Raw genomic sequence first — 17,086 nt, 5'->3', positions numbered from 1 at the left:
ATGAGCTCCGAACGCTCGTCAACTTATAAGTCGTATGTCGACTCGAAGTTGTCTAGGGCGAGGCTGGAACAAACGCCGCAACTACCAACTCAAAGAGCATACACTCCACCAACTCCATCTATCCGCTTGCTGTTCTCCAGAATATCTCGCCAAGATCTCTTAGTTATCGTCTTACCTGCAGTACTCTCATCTCTTGTCGCGGGTGGTGTTGCACCTTTTATGACGGTTGTAGTGGGTTCGGTCTTCGACGCATTTGCAAACTTTCCGCTTTCCAATGCATCCGACGCAGAACGACATACCCTCCTTAAAGGTGTTGGATTTGCCGCCATAGAACTTGCTGCTCTTGCTGTTGGTGCTATTGCCCTCGGCAGTATCACCTCCGCACTCTGGATCTCAGCCGGAGAACGGAACGTTATGCGCATTCGCTCCCAGGTTTATGCTGCTGTTAGTTCCCGAGATATGGAATGGTTTGACATGAAGATGGGTGCGGAAGATCCCTCGGCGGCTTCGGGAGTAAATGGGACTATTGGAGCTGGTGGCTTGATGGCCAAGTTTAATCGGTAAGCAAATTGCAAAATATTGCGGAGAGTAGTCTAACAGAAATTTAGGGATACAGACGATGTACGAATGGCGAGCTCCCTTACGTCGGGGCTGCTCTTACAATATCTGACTACATGTGTCACTTGCCTTATCCTCGCATTTATCCGTTCCTGGGCACTCACCCTTGTTATTTTATCTGCTGTACCGGCGCTTATGATCATTCAAATCGTGTCTCAGCGTTTCTCTGGACCGCTCATCGGCGTAGAGCGCGAACAAACTGCAGTCGCAGCGACCTTCATTGAACGCGCTGTTGCAGCAATCTCCACTGTCAAGGCGTTTAACGCGCAGTCCGCAGAACAGGCCTCGCTCTCTCCCGTACTGGTCGCGATAGGCTCAGTCACTGTGCGAATAAACGCAGTCTTCGGGATGACAAGCGCCTTTAGCCAGTTCGCATCTATGGCAATGTTTGTTCAAGGCTTTTGGTTCGGCGCACACCTTGTCCGAAATGGATCGGCCTCAGCAGGCGACGTCATGGCCGTGTTTTGGGCCTGCCTTATTGCAGCAAGTAACTTGCAGATGTGCATCCCGCAGTTTGTCACGCTTGCAAGGGGAAAATTTGCTATGGTTGCGCTCGTATCGCTTATCGATCCACCACCTCAACAACCAGAGCAAGATATGCCGCGCAACTCCATGGCGTCGGCCAGCTCACCTTCGTCGCTCATGCCTAAATGTCGAACAACCTCTATACAAACGCTTCGCAAGATCCAACCCGCTCGATGTATGGGTGAATTCTCATTGCATGAGGTGACGTTCGCATACCCTTCGCGTTCCTCGGTTCCGGTGTTACGAGACGTCTCTCTGTATTTCCCAGCGAGCGAGACGACGTTTGTCGTTGGTGGATCTGGATCAGGAAAATCGACTATTGCACAGCTTCTGGCGCGTCTATATACGCCAGCTTTTGGTGTAATTGCCTTGGACGATCAAGACGTGTCTTATATTGACGAGCAATGGCTCCGGTCACATGTTGCTGTCGTCAGCCAGAGCTGTATACTCTTCGACGGGTCCGTACATGATAATGTCGCGATGGGCGTTGCAGGGTTACGACGTCAACCAAAAGACGTGACTAGGGATGAAGTAGTTGCGGTGTGCACGGCAGCTCTTATGCATGAATTTGTAAGAGACCTCCCAGATGGATATGATACGAGGCTAGGAAATGGTGGAGCGAATCTGTCTGGTGGACAAAAGCAGCGCTTGGCGATTGCGCGCGCGATGCTTAGGGACCCGACAGTACTTGTTCTCGGTAAGCTTTATGATTTGAAACAAATTATCAGAGACTAATTACTTTGTGCTTATGCCCCAGACGAAGCGACATCTGCGCTGGACGCGACGTCACGCGTACTCGTCTTTGAAGCAATTAAAGAATGTCGAAAGAATAAAACGACTATTGTGATCACACACGACCTATCGCAAATCACTCCCGGAGACTTCGTATACGTGCTCAAAGATGGAGGTGTTGTTGAGCAAGGTTATCGCTCCGACCTCGAAGAACCCTTACCGGACGGGTCAGACGGGGCATTCCGTGCAATGATGCGTTCGCAGGGAGCGCAGGGCGGTTTCGTACCAAAGCGGGAAAGTCAGATTGCTGATGCGGATCCGACGGGTGCAGCAATTCCTGAGGACGTAGAGCGTATACTCGAACGATCAGATGCGGAGAAACAGGAAGAAGACGAATCGGATAATAGGAGGCTGACAATGCTCGGCTTACCTCCGCAAAGGAAAGCGCACCAGAGTGTGGGCATTAGCGCGTGGATGCTTGATGTTGTATCGGATCTTTCGCGCCAGCGTACTGTTCGAGAGAAGCAGCCTACTGTTGCACCACCCTCGTACAAAGCAACAACTACACTGCACAAACACCAGAGCCTTGGTCCTACTTCTGTGGTGAAACTTACGAAGCGGCAAAGCTCTGCCCCATTGAAGAAAACGGAACCGGCGAGTGGGAATATACGTCGACACTTTTCCTTGCAGTTCACGCCGTCGTCACCTGGAGCGAATTTCCAGCGTTCAGTCCACGATATTTTTGAATCACATAGGCACGAGGAGGAAGAATTTGACGACGAGGATGAAATAGAACAGGAACTGGAGAAGACGGCTCTAGAGCGTATGGCCGCTGAGGCGCTTCGACAGCGTCAACGACGCGCTGCTGTGAAGAGGATTCAGTGGACGGAAGTCAAGCTCGATAACGTTGTTGTTGATGCGCCTACGTCGCGAGATGATGCTCCGCGAGAGTCAACCTCTTTCTTTGCGCTTATCCGAGATGTCTACCCCACCGTACCGAACAAGCCTGTCATCCTCATTGGACTGGTCATCTGTGTGTTGAGCGGAGCTTTAACCCCCATATTCTCTTTCCTCCTTTCGAGGCTACTCTTCCAAGTCTCAATTGGTGCGGAGAACGTGCGAACCATCAATGTGCTTGGTGGTATTGTCCTCGCTGTAGCCGCCTGTGATGGCCTCCTCATTGGGCTCAAATTCTTTGTCATGGAAAGCGGTGCAATGACCTGGATCACACGTATTCGAAAAGCATGTTATGCCCGTCTACTTGCGCAAGACAAGTCCTTCTTCGACCGTTCGGACAACAACGCACCACAAATCGTGCAGAGGCTCATGAAGGACGGTGACGATGCGAGGAACCTAATTTCGGTAGTTCTGGCGCAGTGCTTGGCTGTATCTGCTATGCTGGGTGTCGGTCTCGTTTGGGCGTTGGTACAAGGATGGCAGCTCACGCTTGCTGGCTTTGCTATTGCACCAGTGTTTGCTGTGGCGATGTCTGTACAAGCAAACCTGGTTGCTCGTGCGGAGAGGAGAAACAAGACTGCCCGGGAGGAAATTGCGAGGGCCTATTATGAGGTTGGTACTTGAATTCTATTTTATCGTCTTTATTCTAACTTTGCCTTCGCCATAGTGCATCTCAAATATCCGTGCCATCCGATGCATGTCCTTTGAAAATGTCTTCCAGAACCAATTTGAGGAATCCATCATGCGTGCTTACAGGACTGGTATACGTGGCGCTTTCGTTGAAGGCTGCTCGTTTGGCGTCGCAAACGGTTTGATTTACTTCGCGGAGGCTCTTCTATTCTTTATCGGTGCAGTTCTCGTCGCGAATGGGACGTATTCGTATCTGCAGATGGTTGAAGTCCTCAACCTAGTCGTCTTTACGGTCACCATTGGTGCACAGCTCATGGGTTTCAGTAAGTACTCACTGAGGAGCATTTCCGAACTTCCGGATTTTGACGATTATGCATTTCTAGCCCAAAAGATTGCGCGAGCGACGCAGGCTACGCGAGACCTCAACAAGATCTTATTTCTTAGCACCGACACCGAAGAATCCCGCGGAAGTGCGATGCCTCCTATACAAGGCGACATCAAGTTCAATGATGTAGACTTCTCCTATCCTGAACGGTCTGATGTTCCCGTCCTCCAGAGCACGTCTCTTCGGTTCAAGCAAAACGAATGCATTGCAGTCGTTGGCGCATCGGGCTCAGGCAAATCCACAATAGCAGCTCTCTTGCAACGATTATACGAACCGAACTCAGGATCGATTACAATAGGCGGAAACAGTTTACATGCGATGGATGTCAAACACCTCCGTGCGCATATCGCCGTTGTTAGCCAAAGCCCCAATCTTTTCGATGCGTCCATCGCGGAGAACATTGCATATGGGAACGCAGGGCTCTCACCTGCTGATGTCTGTTACGCTGCGCAAGCGGCACGCGTGCACGACTTCATTATGTCTCTGCCACAAGGGTATGAAACACATGTAGGAGAGAACGCCTCACTGATCTCTGGAGGCCAAGCCCAGCGACTAGCTATCGCACGGGCACTCGCTCGTCCTGCACGTGTACTCATCCTAGATGAATGCACAAGCGCTCTGGATCCGGAGAGCCAGGCTGCGGTCATGGAGACAATTCGTTCTGTGAAAGTCGGGAGGACTACGCTTGTGGTAACACATAAACTACCTGTGATGCGGCTCTGTGATCGGATTGTCGTTATTGATGCAGGCTCGGTCGCCGAAGAGGGGACATATGACGAGTTGATTGCGTCGAATGGAATGTTTGCGCAGCTTGCGAGAGGTGGAGAGTGGATGGGCGAATAGTCGCCTACTACTTATTTGGTTCCTGCTTTTCCCATTTGGACTACGATTTGGGCTCTTCCAATGTCCTGTTTCTCAATCCCGGTGATTCTTCTCTAATAACAAGCATTTTTTTTATCAAAACACCTTCGACTTTCGTTACCATTTTCGACCGTTCGGCTTCCCTGGATAGGATCAAATTTTTATTTCTCGTTCCAATTTATTCATTGACTTTTGACGATTGTTCCTTTTCATCTCTCATGACCCGTCATTTTGTACATTTACCCCTCATTATCCTCACGGTTACATTTATCATAGTGTCACGATTTGCATAAGACTGGATGACTCTTTCCTATTGTTTATCAATGATAACATCTATTCAATTAGACAAAGTTATGGGAAACGCAATTTACCCGTGAAGACTGGTTTTGACTCTTGGAATGCACAGACATTATTGTCATATGAACCTGTTACCAATCTCCAATTGTCTTACGTACGTACGAAGAGATGTTCTATTCGAGTCGCACCAACAGACAGCACGCAAGAGAAATACAGAAAGCAAAGCAAAGTCCGGCTGAGAAGAGCCATTGAATTCAATTTCTAAGACACTGTACATTAAACATCTGATAAAGATGTGTGCTATGCAAATGCTGCTTCGGCGCCAGCACCAGGGTTCCCGTAATCCTCCTTTTTGACAAAGGCGCGTGTGCATTGGGCCATCGTCACCGACCTGTATAAACCATCAATTGCCCCACACAGGTAATTAGAGACAAAACATGAGAAGAGCAGATATAAACGCGTGAATCAGTGTGAAGTACATAAAAGAGGTGAAGAGAGGGTACGTACGCTCGCGAAATAACATCAGTCTGGTAGAAGTTCTGGATGGGCTTCTTGAATGGGACATTGGAAACTTTGGCGGATTTGTTGATGGCGGCTAAGGTTTTTAGTCCGAGAGAGGCGAAGTCGGCAGACGTGCGTTCTGTCACATCGTACCGTACAAGGGCTGGGGAGATCTCCCACATGCGGTCCCGTAGCATGAGAACGTCGTCGTACGGAAGCGGATGTCCAACCACCTCAGAAATAGCGCTAAAAACACAAATCAGGACAATAATAGAAAAAGACGAGTACAATGACATACCGAATGATTTTCCAATCTTCACGGGATGCACCAGGCGGTGGCACGGCAGCACGACCAAGTTGCGGGCGACCCTCCGTGTTGACCCATACAGTAGACTTCTCGGTATATGCAGCTCCGGGTAAGACAACATCGGCCAGCTGAGCACCAAGGTCACCATGGTGTCCCTGATAAACGACAAACGCGTCTTTAGGGATCGACGTAGGATTAACCTCATCCGCATTTAACAAATAAATAAATTTAGGAGTCGTTTCCGTGGCTTTCTTCGAGGGAACGAAGCCGACTTCGTACGCTGCTGGTCGCGATGCAACACGTTGTAAGATGCTCAATCCGTTCCACTCAGGAGTAATGAGCTTCTCTCTGTTGGCCTCTGCGTATTTCGCCAGCGCATTGAAGACGGCTGCACCATCTGGATGTTCCGAAACCGCGCTACCAACAATAATGAGGGGTTTCTTCGCCGCCTTAAACTTGTCGACGAAGGTGCCCTTGCCAGCAACGAAGTTTGCGAGTGCCTTTGCATCCGCTCCGACATAGTCGTAGCCGTACGTGGTGTCTGCTCGCTCGCCAATGAAGCCTACCTCCAGACCTGTATGTAACCAACTCTTGCGTATCCGCGAGTTCAATACAGCAGCCTCATGACGCGGGTTCGTACCGATGAGAAGGATAGCATCGGCCTCCTCAACACCAGGGATAGTCGAGTTGAAGAGGTAGTTTGAGCGTATGTCTACACCATGTACCGGAAGCTTGTCACCATTTGGTTGATCGAGTGTCAAGTTGTCCGAGCCTAGGCGGTTAACGAGGTCCTTCATAGCAACAAGAGATTCAGTATCCACATGGTACCCTGCAATGGCCTTGACTTCGTCCCCCTTCGCCCCACTTGACGCTAAACCATTGGCGATGGCTGACAGCGCCTCTTCCCATGAAGCTGCAACAAACCGGTCACCCTGCTTGATCAAAGGCGTAGTCAGACGCTGGAACTTAAGGCCGTCGTACGCGTAGCGAGTCTTGTCGCTAATCCACTCTTCATTCACATCGTCATTCGTTCGAGGTAGAATACGCATCACCTGCACCCCACGCGAGTCGACTCGAATATTTGACCCTACCGCATCCATCACGTCAACAGACTCCGTGTTCTTCAGCTCCCAAGGTCGAGCATGGAATGCATATGGTTTGCTTGTAAGAGCACCAACAGGGCAGAGGTCGACAACATTTCCAGACAGCTCAGAATCCATAGTCTTCTCCACATACATTCCTATTTGCATGTCATTTCCGCGGCCAGTCGTACCTAATTCTTCGACTCCTGCAACTTCGTTCGCAAAACGTACACAACGCGTACATTGGATACAACGCGTCATGACAGTCTTGACGAGGGGTCCTAAGTCCTTATCCTCTACAGCACGTTTCCCAGTTTTCTCATGGAAACGGGTACGGTCAGAGCCATACCGCATGGACTGGTCTTGTAAATCGCATTCACCACCCTGGTCGCATATAGGACAGTCAAGTGGATGGTTGGCGAGGAGGAATTCCATGACACCCTCACTGGAGGACGTCGGTATAAATTATTTGAAATAGAGTAGTGGACATACCGAGCGGCGTGTACAAGAGGAGAGTTGGTTTTGACCTTCGCACCTGGCATGGCAGGCATGGCACTGTAGCGAGACGAGAACTTTAAATCGAAGCAGGTACAGGTATCATCCCGACTCACCACGACGCGACAGGTTTGGGCGACCTTTCCACTTCTACTAAGCACATTCTAGTGATAAGTTAGTGACAAGATAGAAAAAAATTGAGCGCGACAATCACCCACCTGCAATTCCCCGCGATTGCTAGACTGCAGAAACGGTCAGCACAGTATCCTGTTCCCCTTCTTTGCTTCCACGTACCGATCATGATAACAAAATCTATACGGACGGAATAAGCCATTGAAACAGCGTCGAAGTAAAGCAGACATACCGCGGAATGTTAGCACCAGCAGCTTCACAGGCCTGGATTAAGGCAGACCCTGGGTACGAATATTAGATGACAATTTCAGTTCATCAAGTCAAGACCGACGCACCCTGTGGAACCGTGACCTCCTTCCCATCAACCGTCAAAGTGATGTCCGCCTGCACGGACGATGTCGACGCAAACGACCTTGTACCTTCAAGCACAGAAATTGGATAGATATTTTAAACCGAATAATTGTGCTGCTCACCATTGCGGCACGAAGAAGAAATAGCTTTAGCGATCCGGGCGGTCGACGACGGTATCGACCGGACAAGCATGGCGAAAATACGCGCCTCAGGAGCGCCGTCTGATGTGGGTCGACGCCAGAAAAATGAGAACAGACGGCTAGAGGTGCGTGCTCGTCGTTGACGTTGACCAGCAAGTTTACGAGTAGTTTACGGAACACGCACAATTCAATTGGCCCACGCGATTTCAGACTCAGCGACTATAAAAGGAATGATTTGTCAGACGACCTTTGTCATCTCTCTTTCATATTTGCCGTTGTTTGCGCTGCTCAAGTCCTTACATACATACACAACAGCTGGATCATTTCTGTCAGGCTTTAATCATCCAGATATAATTCGCGTGTCCAAATTCATCATATTTTATACAGCCAAATCGTACAAGGTGGCAATACTACTAAGTTGGTTTATCCGAACTATTTCCGTCCTTCGAGCATTAAAACGAACAGGGAAAGTTGCTGTCATGCATTTCAATCTTTAGAATTACGCTAAAGCAGTTGACAATACTAACCAATGAAGAGATGTTGTCCCGTTTACAGGCCACATACAGACCTATCGACTTGCACGGCGTTGACTTGCACGGCGCCATCGAAAACCGCATTTCCGTTCGTGAGTGCATCGAGCGCCTCCTGGCTAAGGTTGAAGCCATCGCCAGCATGATCAATAGCAATGACGTTGATTGTGTTACCCGTCGTTGGGAATGTTAGGCTCCAGCAGCTACCGCACTGAGCCGAACCGAAGCCTGCAATGGCGTCCGCACCACCGATGTTTGGGAATGTTGGCAGATCGCCGAAAGTTGGGAAGCGGCCCGCGAGACCATTAGGTCCAGTGGAGCATGAGACTGTGAGCGTACTGCCCGAAGGGTTGTCGTAGGTGTTGTCATAGCTAGCACGCACGGCGAAGGCGGCACTGGCGAACAGGAGTGTCAAGAGAAACGATGCGACGTGCATGACTTCAAGTTCTTGCTGAAGCGAGATACTACTAGAGTCGAGTTTAGTGAAGCTGATGCTTTGCGACTACAACTGGGTTGCTTTTATGCGCCAACGGTGAATATTTTGGTCTTTGAAAGGACGGGGTGTGCATGGCCGACGTGCGTACAATACTGGTGGTTCAAAGGTCATGAGGTGAATGTGGACGAAACGGACACAAACCATCAATTCCTTGCTCAGTCCGTTGTAGACGGATGTATATGCACAGAAGCAAGGAACGTCGGGCTCTACGTCCGGTGGGATAATCGCAAGGTATTTCAACCCTAGAAACAGAGTGCATGATGTCTGTGTATCAGGTGAGTGCAATATTGCACTTCTCATCAACGAGAAGTCTCTGTCGAAAGGCGCACAAGCCGTCATAAATAGGAACGCCAGTCTGGGCCTCCTATGCCGAAATAGAGACCGTGTAGATTCATTCGATCTGTGAAGACGCTCCGGCTAGGAAGTGCGGAATAGCTCTCGGGTTCCCATGCACAGGGTCACAGACCGAAAATGCTTAGGAAGGAACGAGAACAAATATATCTTTGGGGACTCCAGTCGAACGACTTCGTCATGAGTATTCAAATCCGGGACTGTACGGGCAAAGCAAGACCATGAAACACCAAGACGTATGGTTCTCGGATCTGTACGCAACAAGAGGTACAGAAGTTCTGCTAACTTCGGTGAACGTTCGTCCATGCAGACTCCGGAGTCAAGACGAGCAGCGGCCTTGCGTTGACAAGAAATCCCTGACGTCACGGAATTAATCCGATTCTCCATAGTGAGGATGCTTTAGAAATGATGAGCATTTTACTTTAACTGGGTAGAAATAGGAAGTGACAGTAGGTTGTCAAATGACAACTTCCTAGCTTCATGATCTACGCTGCACCCGTGCCTCCCTATTTGAGTCAGAGCCAAGATTTCGCGCATCTTTGTCCTCATCCCAAATAGTGCATATGAGCGAGAACGTCATCCGCAACGGAACTTCGTAAGCTTCACTCTCGTTCCGCGGCGATCAATTAAGTTCCCGTAGTTACTGTAAATTGCTCGTGCAGCCTTTACCATTTAAACTGTAAATATTTGCAGTAAGTTCTACGCACCACACGGAAAAATTCCTATTGACTCGTGTAACCATCTGCCTACTTAGAGAGATCTCGTCAACAAGCGGGAAAAGTCAATTGAGTCGAAACTTGGGAAGGCTGAATGTCGAGTATACCTTGGGTAAGGTTTTGATCTAAAATAAACCGCTTGTGTGTGTCATATGAAGTCGCAACAAAGATCATCGGCCATCGCACTTACACGTTCGGAAGCATGAGTTTGTGCGCAAACCTCCATGCTGCAGCTGACGAGTCGCTCTCTACCGTGGATCAGAAGAAAACGCCAGCATGACCATGAGCTCCAAGAAGCAGACATAATAACGTACAAACTCGAGAAAGTTCCTAATTTTCGCTGGGTAGCGAAACACTTCGGGAAACGGTCCGAAGTCACACTCTCTTCAAAAGATCTCGTGTCGAACACGCTGCAGAACGAAATCTCGAAGATTGGCCAGTTTGCGGAGGTCGCATATGGTGCGTACGATGCGAACCTCGTTTGGCGATATCTCGAGGAGCTATCGAAGCCGGATTTCCCTTTCGAATTACACGATGCGCTTCGCAGTGCGAAACTCATGCACGTTCTCCGTGGACGATATTCAGACGTACAGGGATTAATTGCATTGCGCGAAAAGGAAAAACAGCTAGTTGTAGCATTTTCTGGGACTTGCAACATTTCACAGGCTTTACATGATATCAATGCGCTGAGGTCCAAATACTCGCCTTGTCGAAAGTCCCGATTTGGAATGGTCAAAGTCCATGCTGGTTTCTGGAGGTTATATCGTGGTATCAGACGCACGACGCTTGAGAATCTACAAAACTGCCTGCAATTGTGTTCAGAAAAGGAGTTGCCTATTGAAGAGATTGTTGTAACTGGGCACAGTCTTGGGGGCGCACTCGCTCTATTGTTTATCATGGATCTCCTGAATGAGGATTTCTACTCCAAATATTTGGCAGGAAAAAAGCTCCTTCGCGAAGGCTGGAGAGTTTCCCTCGTAATTTTCGGAGCACCGAGAGTGGGAAATGCTGCGTTTGCAGAGCTGTATCGTGATTCAACGGCCAGATTTAGAGAAAAACACGGAGAAGATCAGCTGTGCGAGTACTCTGTGAAGGCGTATAATGATGGTAAGCTAGTACACTCCGAATTTACTGCAGTACATATAGAGTCTGAATATCTTTGCTTTATAGGTGTCACAGCACTTCCATCATTAGGACTTGGCTACCGACATGCTTTGATCTCAGTGCTGTACCTTTACCGAGGGTGCCTTTATCATACGCCTGCATCAGAGTATGAATGCTCAAAGTTCAATGTCGCCCACGACAAGGATAGCCACACAGATTTATCGCCCCAGTTTCCTCTCGGAGGCCATAACTACTATAACGGGCGAGATCTCGAGAAGACGGTGCGTCGCATGGCATGGATCGCAAAAGCTAGGAAGAAGGACCTTGATGAATCCTGGAAGGAGCGGTATATGAAAGAAGTTGAGCAGGAGAAAAGGAAATTGAATAGACATTAGAAAAAGATGGGATATTGACAGAGAAGAAAAGGATCAAGGAGATGACGTCCGAATCAAGTTATAAATTGGATATATGCAATTGTAGTGTCACAGGCTGGAAGGAAGCAAAGTGCGATCGCCGCGAACCTGAACGCGGTCACGTGAATTGCCGTTAGAAACCACGAACAACAACGTCGTCATCACGCATCCCATCCACTTACTACCTCGTCTCATACTCCTGCAGTGCCCACAGTCACGGCTCACCAGGAACAACATGGCAGACCCCTCAGAGGTCGGGAAGTATGGCACTATCAGGCTGCTTAAGCGTCGTCAGTCTTCAGGAGTTGTCGCGGCGTATCCAATCGACGACGAGCAGGTCACATTTGGCCGTGATGCGAGCTGCAGTGTCCGTCTTTATTATTCAGAAGTCAGTTCACACCACTGCAGGATAGTATTTGAGGAGCGCAAGGCATTCATCCAAGTACTTGGAGCAAGCGGCGTCATTGTCGATGGATGTCCTGTCTATCCAACCAAAACTGCTGTACTTGGAAACCCTTCGTCTACCGTGACTGTACCACTCCCGAATGGAAGTGTATTCGAGATACACAAAAAACGATTCATGTTCAACTACCCGCCCAAGGCCCTCCGCCCGCAGTTGTTTACCCCTGCCACAGTGCGTCGCAAGGGTATCCGCATGAGCCTAGTGCAAAGCGCACAGGTTTTCTCGCCAGCTCCTTCCCCGTATCCACGCGAGAATCTTCGGGTGTTGCAGAGTCCACTTAAAATACCAAGTTCGGAAATTCCAGTGAAGCTTGTTGATGGCGACCACCCTCGCGTCTATGAGGAAGGGCAAGACCTCGTCATCCTGGAGGACGTTGAACCACTGCAAAATGGACATCATCCTGGACCCGCAATGCAAGCGAACCCAGTAAGGTTGCAACAACTGCCCCCTGCTCGACAGGTGCCACCGCAGACTCCTCGTCGCCGTTCTGCCCCATCCTTGCATCGAGCAGTACTCATTCGATCTGCACAGCGCACTGCGTACATGCGCGAATCGGAGGAACAAATGCAACGGCAGCAGTTCAACACCCCTGGGTCGCAGTTTGAAGAGATCAACCTACTTGAGGAAGATGCAGAAGGGGACGATGATGATGAGGATGGCGAGGAAGATGAGGTCGAGAATAGTATTTTAAATGATGAAGCAAACGAAGACATGGAAGATGTAGAAAATGCTCAGGAGGCAGATATGTCTGGTGTTGACGGTGCTAAACAGAAGCCGCAAGTCGACGAGCAGGACATCACCGAGGTAGGTCATTGTATTCGGAACTGGTTTCTTTATTATTAACTTTCGCTGCAGGCAAACCACGAGTACAACGAGTCAGGTGGTGAAGGGTCGGGAGAAGGGCCGCAGTTCATCACGCCCCTTCAAGTCAGTCGGGCTCTCCATCTTGGCGCCTTCATGACACCTCAACCAGGTCTTTTCTCTAAGCCATCCGATGACGAGAAAAAAGAAAGGCGAAAGACTGGGCCTCAAAGGCCGCCTCCTGGGTTTCGTTTCTCCCTTGCTCCTGGACTGGGTGCGGATCAGACGACCATCAAGGAAGAAGACATGGACGAAGAGAAAGCAAATGATAGGCCTACTTCGCCTACCAAGCGGCGAGAGATTAGTGAGGAAGAGCGGAAGGTATGGCTTTCGTGTCCCTCGAGTAAATTGTATTTAACGGTCTTGTCCAGGCTATCCTCGAGCGCCGCAGGTCTGCCCTCAAGGCGCCTGACCCGGAAATCGGCGAAAGTTATAAGCTCGGAGAGCAAGGGTCATCCTTGGTTCCACCACCCTTAGCCCCTGCATCACCATTCAAAACACTAAGCGCCCACATCGAGGAAGGTGAAGATACACAAGTCGTGCTCCAGCGCATGCAGGCACAGGTTGCAGAACGGCGCATGTCGCTATCTCCCACTCGGCCGAGGCTGACACGTAACATGGGGCCTGGAATGCCTCCCCTTTCACCTCAGAAGCCATTCTCTCTTTTGGCATCTGGGCCGCGGCGGGGATCCCCTATTCGCGAGATGCCGAAGCTCGAAGATGGGATCATGGAGGAGACACAGAACCGTCCCGGAAAAGATGATTCTATGGACGTCGACGACTCTGAGACAAACAAAGCTCGAAACGAAGAAAACGTTGACGAGAACGATGAGAACACTTGTCCGATCGCTCCACATTCTAGGACTCCGCGTCTGGATGGCCTGCGTGAGATGTTCCGAGGCCCCACGAAGACTGCGGGTCTTGCAACTCCTGCCGTCCGTGGTGTAAGGGATCTATTTCGTGCACCGCAACCGATGCAGACACCACGAATGGAGGGGATGCGTGAGCTGTTTGCAGAGCGACACGCACCAGAGACACCAACCTTTGATGGTATCGGGGACATGATGCACGTTGATGAGCAAGACCAAACGAAGGACAACAATGCAGATGAAATCACCAAAGGCAAGAGAGCGCTGGAGAATGTGCCAGGGCATGATGCCGGCTCCTCCCAATATCCGGCATCGACGCGGAAGCCTTCACTTGCGGTGCGCACACTTTCGCGTGGTGGTAGGGCACGAAGGCCAGAACTAGTCCGCACGAGGGGAACAGCGACTGACGCGTCAACTATGGCCGATGACGAGGCATCCCCAGATTCGGTTGTTGATGATACTTCGAAGAGATTGAAACCAAATGAGGGCGTTCCTGAAGCAGCTGTTGTACACCGTGGAGGACGAGGACATCGCACTGGTAGAGTTGGATCTGATACAGAAAGTTTGAAGAGCTCTCCTCCACGTCGTGGACGACAAGCAAAGGCCAAAGCTAACGATTCAGAGCCTGGACGGGTCGGCGGGTCGTCACCAGCAAAGGCGCCATCAAAAACCAGGGGTCGGCGCAAGGCCGACATTAGCGAAACTGGAACGGAATCGGGCGATACAGGGGATGCAGCTGGTCATGCAGCAAGGCGAAGTACGCGTGCAGGTTCGACCCAGCCTGAAGATGCGCCGGTTACCCGACGGAGCACCCGCGCACGCTCACAAAGTGCAGAGCCCGAGGCTAATGACAATGTTGAGGCAGCTGTCAAGTCTGCTGATCAGGTCGGAGGAGCAGCGGTTGAGACGATACTGGAGGAAGAAGAGCCAGTGTCTGCTCATACACAAACTCAGTCAGAATGTAAGGCAGCTATCGCACCGACTGCTCCGCGTACCCGACGAATGCGTACACGAACGGAGAGTAGTGCGGACGATGCTCCACCCAGAAAAAGAGCTGGATCCTCAACTTCCGTCGTGAGTAGGCGTGGAGCAAAAAGTCAGATCTCACCAGTCGAGTCAGTAAACGAGGACCCAGCACACATAGAGGATAAGGAGAACACTCCAGAACGTAGTCCTGTGTCGGAAGTTGCTGACGATGCGACTCGAGCAAATGCGAAACACACATCAAAGGGGCGCACACCAGCCAAAGCTCCTGCAAAGGCCAAAGCGAGTGCTGCCGGGAAGGCAAAGTCACCGACGAAACCCTCGACGACGACAGTACGCGCCGAGTCGGCCGTAACTCGTTCGATGCGAACTCGCGCGAGGAAGTGAGCTTTGTGATAGTTATGTTTGCGGAACGATATGCGGAACCGTTTGCACTGATTTTGTATATGAGTATGATCGCCTCTCAACTTTGTGAAAGTACGTTGTATAGTATAGCTGTGTTCTCCCCCCGACTCTTGTCTGTATAACTCTTTAATAAATGGGGATAATAACTGTTCTCTATGAGCAATACTTTCTGGGTGCAAGAAAGTATTCACGAAATTAGGTAATCAATACGCAGTAAATCAGGTGATTCGTCATGACGCGGTGCTCCCGAACACCTTCCAAGAATCCAAATTCACAAACGAAACTGCAACCTATGGCTTCAGGCTATGTTCCCGTAGAAGCTGACGATGTAAGTTAGTGCCTATACGGAATGAACATAGACTGACGCGCCAGATTTGACTACAGATTACTGAGCAAGGCGATGCTCTCGAATTTAAAAGTCGGTGACATGTCGTTCGACTCGTTCTCCTATCCTCGAATGATGCTCATGAAATTAAAATAATACTTTTCATTGATCCTCTAGGTTTTCTCCCTGAGGATGCAAATGCAAGCTCTGGAGGTGCCAGGGGTACTTCAAACGTTAACCGAGGTGCGAAACCACTAGATTATTGCGGGACGATTGGATTGGATTTAATCGAGTTTCAATCCTATCTCACAGGGTACCTGAATGACGATACTCAACAGCGATCAGGCTTTTGGACATTCGAATATTATCAGCGATACTTTGACGTTGATACCAAGACTGTGCGTGAATTTGTTCGTTCTCATCTTAGCACACGCCACTGAAGGTTCCTATTATTCAGGTTCTACAACGTTGTGTTGCGACGCTCAACCCAATCGCAGCACCGTCTTACGTCGCAAACCACCTCTCTCCAGCACCTGATCTTTATGGTCCCTTCTGGACGTTAACCACAGTCATCTTCGCGCTTTTTGTATTCTCCTCGCTCGCCGCGTCGATCTCGTCATATCTTTCCGATCCTTCCGCACAGTATAATTATAACTTCCAGTTACTATCGATAGCTGTGTCGCTTGTCTATGCCTATGGACTTGGATTCCCTGCGCTGCTGTGGGGTGCATTGAGGTACATGGGCGTGACTGAGTGGAGTCTTGTCGAGGCGCTTTCAGTGTGGGGATATGGACAATTTGTGTGGATTCCTGTCGCTGTACGTATCGTCGCCGGCCCCTGTCCTAGTCTTAGATGTCAACAACCACTTATCATCCATCCTGTAGGCCCTTTGTCTTGCCCCATACCCGATCGTCCGTTGGGTTCTCGTCGGGGTTGCATGCGGATTATCGGGATATTTCCTCCTTGCTAACGTATACCCAGTTCTAGCGACGGCTAACTCGAAAACACCGCGTGCTTTTGTCATTGTCATTGTTATCCTGCACCTTGCACTTGCACTCACGTTCAAGGTGCTGTTCTTTTCGTATTATGTTGTAAAGGAGATTGGTCCCAAAGATCCGCTTCCTGGTGATGGAAGTGGCGATGGTGCAGGTGGTAGGCAATTCTTGCTGTGATGTGATTCTTGTGTCCGGGAGGTCCTTGGTTATGTTATAATAGTTCTTTCAATCAATCTCAATCTCACATTCCACGCGTTGCTTCTTGGGTGCTGCTGGCCGTGTTAGAATATCTCATCTCCGCTTACACACGAACAGGACGATCGACAATGCTGGTCTAATTCCTCCCATTTGCAGGTACACGGTATTATTAAAGTCTGAGCCTCCATTTACCCCTCTAGTGAGTGTCTACATTCTGGCAATTCTCAGGACTCATCCTTAAAGCTGATTAGATTACATATGTGTTATTATAAGCAGCCAACTTTCAACCGGCTCTGTCTGTCTAACCCTGTGGAATGGAGAAATCATTACGAGGAATATGCAAGCAAGCAATCACAACGATTT

At 49.8% G+C, this 17,086-nt stretch overlaps 6 protein-coding genes across 6 annotated transcripts; 4 read left to right on the top strand and 2 right to left on the bottom strand.

The window, feature by feature from the left end:
• Positions 1 to 4,690, top strand: FOMMEDRAFT_87475 (P-loop containing nucleoside triphosphate hydrolase protein; the record flags this gene model as incomplete). Its single annotated transcript, XM_007267238.1, has 5 exons — positions 1 to 560; positions 609 to 1,840; positions 1,901 to 3,444; positions 3,500 to 3,785; positions 3,846 to 4,690. 5 exons carry the CDS (start codon positions 1 to 3, stop codon positions 4,688 to 4,690), a joined length of 4,467 nt encoding a protein of 1,488 aa, XP_007267300.1.
• A 549-nt stretch (positions 4,691 to 5,239) lies between these two features.
• FOMMEDRAFT_141118 (NADH-quinone oxidoreductase) lies at positions 5,240 to 8,157 on the bottom strand. The gene is made up of 10 exons (XM_007267237.1): positions 7,996 to 8,157; positions 7,858 to 7,941; positions 7,755 to 7,803; positions 7,685 to 7,702; positions 7,609 to 7,632; positions 7,507 to 7,554; positions 7,388 to 7,450; positions 5,805 to 7,340; positions 5,513 to 5,752; positions 5,240 to 5,396 (listed from the first exon to the last, which is right to left on the bottom strand). The coding sequence occupies exons 1-10, from the start codon at positions 8,063 to 8,065 to the stop codon at positions 5,306 to 5,308; spliced, it is 2,223 nt and encodes a 740-aa protein (XP_007267299.1). The 5' UTR covers positions 8,066 to 8,157; the 3' UTR covers positions 5,240 to 5,305.
• A 213-nt stretch (positions 8,158 to 8,370) lies between these two features.
• On the bottom strand, positions 8,371 to 9,158 carry FOMMEDRAFT_20663 (Cerato-platanin). The gene is made up of 2 exons (XM_007267236.1): positions 8,541 to 9,158; positions 8,371 to 8,487 (listed from the first exon to the last, which is right to left on the bottom strand). The coding sequence occupies exon 1, from the start codon at positions 8,977 to 8,979 to the stop codon at positions 8,563 to 8,565; it is 417 nt and encodes a 138-aa protein (XP_007267298.1). The 5' UTR covers positions 8,980 to 9,158; the 3' UTR covers positions 8,371 to 8,487; positions 8,541 to 8,562.
• Positions 9,159 to 10,330: 1,172 nt separating this feature from the next.
• Positions 10,331 to 11,668, top strand: FOMMEDRAFT_108887 (alpha/beta-hydrolase; the record flags this gene model as incomplete). Its single annotated transcript, XM_007267235.1, has 2 exons — positions 10,331 to 11,213; positions 11,277 to 11,668. The coding sequence occupies 2 exons, from the start codon at positions 10,331 to 10,333 to the stop codon at positions 11,603 to 11,605; spliced, it is 1,212 nt and encodes a 403-aa protein (XP_007267297.1). The 3' UTR covers positions 11,606 to 11,668.
• A 12-nt stretch (positions 11,669 to 11,680) lies between these two features.
• FOMMEDRAFT_141116 (uncharacterized protein) lies at positions 11,681 to 15,329 on the top strand. The gene is made up of 3 exons (XM_007267234.1): positions 11,681 to 12,890; positions 12,942 to 13,268; positions 13,319 to 15,329. Exons 1-3 carry the CDS (start codon positions 11,859 to 11,861, stop codon positions 15,185 to 15,187), a joined length of 3,228 nt encoding a protein of 1,075 aa, XP_007267296.1. The 5' UTR covers positions 11,681 to 11,858; the 3' UTR covers positions 15,188 to 15,329.
• A 168-nt stretch (positions 15,330 to 15,497) lies between these two features.
• On the top strand, positions 15,498 to 16,775 carry FOMMEDRAFT_141115 (Yip1 domain family protein; the record flags this gene model as incomplete). The annotated part of the gene is made up of 6 exons (XM_007267233.1): positions 15,498 to 15,533; positions 15,590 to 15,623; positions 15,708 to 15,773; positions 15,843 to 15,928; positions 15,988 to 16,347; positions 16,415 to 16,775. The coding sequence occupies 6 exons, from the start codon at positions 15,498 to 15,500 to the stop codon at positions 16,700 to 16,702; spliced, it is 870 nt and encodes a 289-aa protein (XP_007267295.1). The 3' UTR covers positions 16,703 to 16,775.
• Positions 16,776 to 17,086: the final 311 nt, after the last annotated feature.

Source organism: Fomitiporia mediterranea (genome assembly GCF_000271605.1).
Source record: "Fomitiporia mediterranea MF3/22 unplaced genomic scaffold FOMMEscaffold_7, whole genome shotgun sequence".
Taxonomy (NCBI): Eukaryota; Fungi; Basidiomycota; class Agaricomycetes; order Hymenochaetales; family Hymenochaetaceae; genus Fomitiporia; species Fomitiporia mediterranea.
Note: the sequence above shows the minus strand (reverse complement) of the source record. Positions and strands in the feature narration are given on the sequence as shown.

Bases quoted from the DNA above. Each gene is read 5' to 3' on its own strand.
- FOMMEDRAFT_141118 (XM_007267237.1), bottom strand. From the start codon at position 8,065: ATGCTTGTCCGGTCGATACCGTCGTCGACCGCCCGGATCGCTAAAGCT. The intron at 7,942-7,995 runs GTGAGCAGCACA...CTGTGCTTGAAG, and splicing joins TTCTTCTTCGTGCCGCAATG to GTACAAGGTCGTTTGCGTCG. The intron at 5,753-5,804 runs GTATGTCATTGT...TTGTGTTTTTAG, and splicing joins GAAGATTGGAAAATCATTCG to CGCTATTTCTGAGGTGGTTG.
- FOMMEDRAFT_20663 (XM_007267236.1), bottom strand. From the start codon at position 8,979: ATGCACGTCGCATCGTTTCTCTTGACACTCCTGTTCGCCAGTGCCGCC.
- FOMMEDRAFT_141116 (XM_007267234.1), top strand. From the start codon at position 11,859: ATGGCAGACCCCTCAGAGGTCGGGAAGTATGGCACTATCAGGCTGCTT. The intron at 12,891-12,941 runs GTAGGTCATTGT...CTTTCGCTGCAG, and splicing joins ACGAGCAGGACATCACCGAG to GCAAACCACGAGTACAACGA. The intron at 13,269-13,318 runs GTATGGCTTTCG...GGTCTTGTCCAG, and splicing joins TTAGTGAGGAAGAGCGGAAG to GCTATCCTCGAGCGCCGCAG.